Consider the following 7,762-nt stretch of genomic DNA (forward strand, 5'->3'; position numbering starts at 1 on the left):
TCCAGGCACTGATTACATCACAGACTCCTTCTCGCAGGAGCCAACGGCAGCCAGCGGGACGGGCCCGTCTCTCTTGATCAGTGGGGAGCCTTCCTCCTCGCCCGGAACCTTGCTGGGGCCCAAGTCCTCAGTCTTGATCTCCACCAGCTCCTCGGCTTCAGCCTTCCCCATTGTCCTCTCTGTGTACACCTGCAGGAGGCCGGCTCCAAAGGCGTCTCCTTCCACGTTGAGGACGGTGCAGGTGCGGTCCCTGAACAAACATAGGAGGATTGGTGGGTGAGCAGACAGGCAACAGCAGGGAGTCAGACACTGCTCCCCAGCTCTGAACCAGGGGCAGGGGCTTCAGTGCCACCGGGAGACGGCAGCCCAGCGCTGCCACAAAGCCCCTGCCCAGCAACCCAGAGCCCGTCACGCAGCTCTTGACCTCTGGTTGGGCTGGATGCTGACTTGGCACAACTGTGGCAGATGCCGCCAGAGGATTTCTAGAGCAGGAGGAATGCTGCACCCCGCAGGATACACCCTTGTGCCCCAGGGCACGTCCCATTCAGAGCCAGGGATTTGCTCCGAGCTGGTCCCACTCAATCAGGCTTTTTAGCTGCTAGGCCCAGAGTGTTCAGACATGGGGAAGTAGCACCGAGCTACTCGTGGGAGACTAACCCATGCACCCCCTTGCTTCAGCTGCCCACTGGCAAAGCGGCACTGCACTGTGCCGCGGGGCTTGTCTACGTGGCACCGTCCCTTCCCCTTTGGAAGCAGGGGCGGCTGCGCGGCAGGCGAATGCAGCAACCGCAGCCTTGCAGAAGCTGAGCTGCAGGCCAGCCAAAGGAACAGCCCCGTCCAAGCGGAGACAGCCTATGGGGAGTGCAGCCTTGTGTCACTTTGCCCAGGGCTCTCCCTGTGCGAGACTGCTCTCAGCTGGTTTAACGTGCTCTGCTGAGGCTGCAGAAATGTAGGGGGCCCCCAGGAAGCGGATTCCCACGGACCCAGCCAGCCGGCCCATTCCAGGCAGCTGCACCCGCCGAGCCCATCAGACGGATCTGTCTGTTCTACCCCGTACAGCCCATGTCAGTGTCTTTGCCCCCCTGTCCTGCCCTTACACAAGCCAGTCCACAGCCAGGATGAGGGAGATGTCGTTGGTCGGCAGCCCAACGGCTTCCAGGATGATAGCGAGGGTGAGGACGCCACCGGCAGGGATCCCCGCTGCCCCCACGCTGGAGGCTGTAGCTGTGACCCTGCAGGACAGAGAGAGAGAGAGAGATCAGACACGTCACCAGTGCAGCAGGGGTGCTCTTACATAGCACTTTTCACTGGTGGATCTCAAAGCACTTCACAATGGAACTCACTTATCCTCACAACCCCCCCACCCGGTGGGGCAGGGCTCTTATTCCCATTGTGCAGATGGGGAAACTGAGGCACACCAGGGCCAAGTGACTTGCCCAAGGTCACACAGTCTGTGGTGGAGCTGAGACTTGAACCCAGGTATCCCAAGTCCTTGGGTAGTGCCCTAACCACGTGATCCTTGAGTTAAGGAGTACGTGGCCAACGGATGTGTGTCAGCACCGCTCAGAGAAGGGACCTCCCAGCAGCACAACCAGCCAATGACAGGCCCCACGCCAGCCAGCAAAGAGTGAGCTCTTCCCCTTCCACCCACTGCTGGGGAGGAGCGTGGGCAGCATCTCTCGACTAAGGAGGAAGCATCCGGCTCTAATGAGCCATGGGACAATCACAGGACACTCTGATCACTGACCCTCTGGGTCACCTTGTGTGATGTGTACCGGATGGATCAGCATGGCTGAGCGCCCCGCACTCAGAGGCAACGGCATATCCCAGTCTGACTCAGTGCCCACGCTTGGAGGGGGGTTCGGGGCTGGGGCAGAGCAGCTGGGTGAAGTGAAAGCTCCTACGACAACAGCTCGTCTGTGCCTTAGCTCAGACAGCGACCGTATCCCAAACATCGCCCCAGCAGTGTCTGCACTGGGGAAACGCAGACACAACCCAGGCGTGAAGGCCGCCTTTTAAGAGCACGGGGTGCCGGGGGGAGGGGAGGGGGAGAGGCGGCAGAGCTGGGCCCCTCAAACCCCTGGATTTCCAAGACCTGGGAGTTCTGCAGAGGCAGGACATTCAGCCTCTTGGCTGCTAACCCTTGTAACTCGCACTGGTTAGTGCCAGGGCTCAGCTACTCATTCACTGTGCTCAGTTATAAAACAGAAGCAACTTTCATGTGACGCTGGCTCACAGCAGGATCTCCCCTGGTCTTGGCAGCAAGCTCATGACTCCATTTTTCCTATGTGAGGCAGGCAGGGAGATTCCCAGTTTCCTGCAGAAAGCCGCAAGAGGAAGAGGAACAGCCGGGTGGGGCCAGACAACGGGGCCTAGCAGTTAGATCAAGAACCTGGGAGTCAAGGACTCTCGCCTCTGGACAGAAGCATGGTCTCGTATGGAGATAGGACTCCTGGGTTCTAGTCCAAGCCCCGCCACCGCTTGGCAAGTCCCATCACCTCCCTGTGCCTCAGGACCCCACTCGCCCCTGTGTAAGCCAGGGCTAATAACCAGCCCAGCTCTCGGAGTGGGGTGGGGCAGATTCTGTGGCTCAGTGTTTTAGCGCCAGAGCAGGGTGCAGGCTGCTCCACTCACAGGATGGTGATGACCTGGATGAAGTTGAGCGGGATGCTGTTCAGCTGGGCGATGAAGACGGCCGCCACGCACTGGAAGAGGGCGGCCCCGTCCATGTTGACCGTGGCCCCGATGGGAAGGATGAAGCGGCTGATGTGCTTGGAGACGCCATTGTTCTCCTCAACGCACTTCATCATCAGCGGCAGCGTGGCAGAGCTGTGGAGAGATCAGAGCGCGTACGCTGAGTACTCATGCACCAGCCCAGCTAGGCCTTGAGCCGGGTGTGTACGTAAGGGTGGGCAGCCAATGCAGAACTTCCTAATAGATCCATAGGCACCCTTCCCTGTGGGAGAAGGGCACCCATAGGCTACACTACAAATGGGATACAGCCCCCAACAAGTTTGTTACCTCCTTGGTCTAGATGTTCTGCTGTTCAGCAGCCAAAGCCAGGTGCTTCACTGGAGAATGAATGCACCTCACTTAAATAAATAAAAAATATAAATTAAATAAATTAATGGAGATATCCTATCTCCTAGAACTGGAAGGGACCTTGAAAAGTCATCGAGTCCAGCCCCCTGCCTTCACTAGCAGGACCAAGTACAGAGCCAGGGCCTCCCTGATCTGCTGGAAGCCTCCCTACGAGAGGTTTACTCAAGCCCCATAGCTCCTGTGCCCACAGCTAGCATTACAATACCTGGAGGAGGTGCCGAAGGCAGTGGCCAGCGCTGTGAAGATGCCCCAGAGGAACCTGTAGGGGTTCTTGCGTGTGAAGATGAAGTAGATAACTGGGAGGAGGATGAAGCCGTGGATGAAGTGCCCTAAGACACAACAGCAGATGTACTTGCCCAGGCTGGTGAAGAGGACCACCACGTCCTCCATCTCCACAATCTTGCCAGCCACCAGGAACATGATACCAAGGGGAGCGTACCTAAGGGCAGGAGAGACCAGTGAAGACAGGGAGACTCCCCCCCCTCAGCCAGGTTGGCAATTATCCTCATTTTGTAGATGGGAAAAGCCAGGTTAAGTGTCTTGCCCCAGATCTGCGTGCAGTGGCCAAGCCAGGATGAGAACCCAGGAGTCCTGGCTCCCAGGCTCAGATCCTCAAAGATATTCAAGCTCCTAACTTCCACCGAAATCTGGGCTGAATCCCTTTCTTAGTTCATGCTACCTCTCATAGGTCAGGAGGAATCCACATCTCCTGAAACAAGTCTGCCCAGCACATGCTGCTCGGGAGTGGAGAGGAGGTTACATCAGAATGGCCATACTGGGTCAGACCAAGAGTCCACATAGCCTAGTATCCTGTCTTCTGACAGTGGCCAACACCAAATGCTTCAGAGGGAATGAACAGAACAGTGCAATTATCAAGTGATCCATCCCATTATCCAGTCTCAGCTTCTGGCAGTCAGAGGTTTAGGGACACCCAGAACACAGGGTTGTGCCCGTGACCATATTGGCTAGTAGGCATTGATGGACCTATCCTCCAGGAACTTCTCATTCTTTTTTGAACCCAGTTATACTTTTGGCCTTCACAGCATCCCCTGGCAAGGAGTTCCACAGGTTGACTATGCATTGGGTGAAGAGGTACTTCCTTTTGTTTGTTTTAAACCTGCTGCCTATTAATATTATTGGGTGACTGCCTGGTTCTTGTGTCACGTGAAGAGGTAAATAATACATCCTTATCCACTTTCTCCACACCATTCATGATTTTTCAGACCTCTATCATTTCTCCCCTTAGTCATTTCTCAGCCTCAGTCAAGCTTTTTAATCTCTCCTCGTATGGAAGCTGTTCCACTCCCCCAATCATTTTTGTTGCCCATCTCTGTACCTTTTCTAAGTCTAATATATCTTTTTTGAGATGGGGCGACCAGAACTGCATGCAACAGTCAAGGTGTGGATTTATATAGTGGCATTATGATATTTTCTGTCTGATTATCTATCCCTTTCCCAACATTTTGACTGCAGCTGCATATTGTGCAGATGTTTTCAGAGAACTATCCACAATGACTCCAAGATCTCTTTCTTGAGCGGTGACAGCTAATTTAGACCCCTATCATTTTGTATGTATAGTTGGGATTATGTTTTCCAACGCGCTTTACTTTGCATTTATCAACACTAAAGTTCATCTGCCATTTTGATGCCCAGTCACCCAGTTTTGTGAGATCCTTTTGTACCTCTTTGCAGTCTGCTATGGACGTAAGTGTCTTGAGGAATTTTGTATCATCTGCAAATTTCGCCACCTCACTGATCATCCCTTTTTCCAGATCATTTATGAAGGTTGGTCCCAGTACCAACCCCTGGGGGACTCCGGTATTTACCCTTCCTCCACTGTGACAACTGACCATTTATTCCTACCCTTTGTTTTCTGTCTTTTAACCACTTACTGATCCACGAGAGGCCCTTCCCTCTTATCCCATGACAGCTTACATTGCTCAAGAACCTTTGTTGAGGGACCTTGTCAAAGGCTTTCTGAAAGTCCAAATACAACAAGAGGACTCAGCGGAGCAGGATCCCAGAAGAGGTGGATAAGCAGTCCAGCCATAGCCAGGAGGACTTTTGCTGATCCTTGCTGTCCACTCCTCAAGCCCAGAGAGAGGATTCTATTTATTGCCCTTTCCGGTCCAGAGATGCGCGCACCAGACCCTTCCAGAAGCAAAGAACCCCACAATCCACTAATGCATTCAGCTAGGGAAAAAACTCCCATGATCTTTCCACTCCCATCTCACACTACACCATGGCGTTTCCAATACAGCAAGTCATTTACCCATCTCCCAACAGCAGAGGAAGAACAGGAATGTCCAGCCGCTAAAAGGAGGCAGAACTGGGTGTAAGCACCAATGCGTAGTCACCGCTGCACCTGGCATATTGGCACACCAGGAAAGAAAGTGCCAACAACCGCGTCCAAGAGCATCTGCGGTATAATATTACGCCCCCGGCATGCGTCTGACCCAAGATCAGCAGAGCAGGGCCAGGTTCTATTTGTGGCTCTGCAGATGACTCTGCCACCCTGGATGAATCACTTGACCTCTCCCTTTCTGTAGTCAGGCTCACATCCAGGTCTCGGAGGGCCTGAGAGCAAGGCACTAACTGTACGTACTGGTGAGGGAGCCCAGCTCTTCCAGAGTGAGGATGTTAATGAATTAGCACTGAGCCAAGTGGAATCGTTTCCATGTTAAAGAATTAGCACCGAGCCAAGTGGAATGGTCTCCATTACAGCACAGAATCACCACACAACTCTATCTGAGCAGCTTGGTAGATTCCAATCACCAGCTCATCTAGCCCCATAATTATCCCCACAGGCCTTTGCACCCACCCCCCACAGCTCTGGCTATCTACCCAGGGCGACGCACTACAGGAGACAGTCTTATCGCCAAGTTACCAGTCACTGCCCACCCCTCACCGAATCAACCCCCTTCTCCCCCAATGGGTGCAACTAGCTGCCCTTTCATACCACATGATCCAGGCGACCAGCACCATGGTGGCTTCATTGAAGGAGTTGAAGAACTTTATCAGGTTCTCCCCCTCGGGCCCAAGCTTCCGCAGAGCGATCCCAAAGACGATGGCAAAAACCACCAAACCCAGGATGTTCATCCCTTCCACCTCATCTCCCAGGGGAACCTGAGCAGAGAAGAGGTCAACATTTGTCGTCAACATTTGTCATCAGAGGAACAAGGTAGCTCAGAGAAGACAACAGACCAGGGAACAGAGAAAGGCTCTAGCTATTTGCGGCTGCTTGACAGGCGTGAGTTTGGCAAGAAAGGAGAGCCTTGTAGAACTTTAGCCATCAGTACTTTAAGGTCCCAGAAGGCTGGAGAACCTGGAGAGGTGACCTCCCTGCATTTGCGAGACACAGACACATGCATTGCCTGGGTCTTGTCTTTGCGATCCTCTGCCCAGCACTCACACTACTGAACAGATGTCTGTACAGTCATGAGCTTCCATAGTGGACCATGCTGGGTGGCATCTCCAGGAATAAGGGAGATGGTCTGGATAGCATTTGTGAAGGTTGGTGTCATACACAGAGTCCTTCCATGACCACTTGACTGAGGACAAGGGGGAGCAATGGGAATGGCCTGTTCTCAGATTCATGTTGTTAGCACATACCTATCCAGTCACCATCCAATTTTTAAAAATACGGGGCTTCATCTTTGGGAGATAGCACCTTGTCTGTACTAAGGAGGCCTGTCTGGCTCTCCCAGGGGTTCCTTGGACACGACTGGGAAGGGAACAGAGTAGGACGCAAAGCCTCTAGTTCTGAGAGACTACTACGTCCAGGCCATGAAGAAGCTCCCTGCAATTATGTCCTATTCCAGAGCAATGGAGAAGAGGCCGATGGGGCACCAGCAGTGTCCTAGTCACAGACAAGGAGGAAGCAGGGGTGGGTCTGCAGAGTTCCCATCTGGACAGGACTCTTAGCACCAACTATAACTGCAGCATAATTGCCACAAATGAATTTGGGGTAAAAATCTAACCGTGGATTGGTCCTGCTGTGAGCAGGGGGTAGGACTAGATGACCTCCTGAGGTCCCTTCCAACCCTGATATTCTATGATTCTATGATTCCAAGGCCCCTCCAATCCAAACAGACACAACAGCTTAGCGGATTTAGATGGTCCCACCCCAACTGGGCCTCACCACTAACCAATCCCGTATGAGCAAACAGGACGGACTCAGGCCAGCCTAGTCTCTGGCTCTGCTGTAAAGCAGAGGCCTCCGTGTGCAGCTTCTGACATGGGGTTGGGATGACAGCAGTTTCACCTGCTCCCTGTGTTCTTAGCAGCAGAGGCAAGGCTGAAGGTTCATCTCAGCAGGGATCAGACCAGAGCGGCTTGTAGCAGCACCGTTCCCCAGGATAAGGTTCTTACCTTCTCCTCTGTGATGGTTTCATTGAAGACTCCCAGGTCATCGGTGACATTCTTCCTGATCACCACTAGCTTGTAGTGGGTAGCATACTGGAGAGACAAAAGGGGAGATAAACTGCTTCAGCCATGTCTTATGATTAACCCCACACAGTTTGGGGGCCTACAAGATGGGCTGAGATGGAAAAACCCACCCAATGTTGTTTAATGGCCAACAGGGTGGGGGAGTGTGCACGCTTGGTATGAAGTTATAGGTCACACGGTACAGCGTAGTGACCAGTTACACTTTAGTTAC

General features: G+C 53.3%; 1 protein-coding gene across 1 annotated transcript; it reads right to left on the reverse strand.

Moving 5' to 3' along the window:
- Nucleotides 1-7,560, reverse strand: LOC135895083 (neutral amino acid transporter B(0)-like). Its single transcript, XM_065423156.1, has 6 exons — nt 7,474-7,560; nt 6,062-6,228; nt 3,308-3,541; nt 2,635-2,829; nt 1,098-1,232; nt 1-250 (listed from the first exon to the last, which is right to left on the reverse strand). The coding sequence occupies exons 2-6, from the start codon at nt 6,199-6,201 to the stop codon at nt 13-15; spliced, it is 942 nt and encodes a 313-aa protein (XP_065279228.1). The 5' UTR covers nt 6,202-6,228; nt 7,474-7,560; the 3' UTR covers nt 1-12.
- Nucleotides 7,561-7,762: the final 202 nt, after the last annotated feature.

Source organism: Emys orbicularis, assembly GCF_028017835.1.
Source record: "Emys orbicularis isolate rEmyOrb1 chromosome 21 unlocalized genomic scaffold, rEmyOrb1.hap1 SUPER_21_unloc_9, whole genome shotgun sequence".
NCBI classification, from domain to species: domain Eukaryota; kingdom Metazoa; phylum Chordata; order Testudines; family Emydidae; genus Emys; species Emys orbicularis.

Coding starts and splice junctions, on each gene's coding strand:
- LOC135895083 (XM_065423156.1), bottom strand. CDS start 6,201: ATGAACATCCTGGGTTTGGTGGTTTTTGCCATCGTCTTTGGGATCGCT. Junction 2,830..3,307: donor GCCTTCGGCACCTCCTCCAG/GTATTGTAATGC, acceptor ATCTCTCCACAG/CTCTGCCACGCTGCCGCTGA. Junction 1,233..2,634: donor ATCCAGGTCATCACCATCCT/GTGAGTGGAGCA, acceptor TCTGTCCTGCAG/GGTCACAGCTACAGCCTCCA.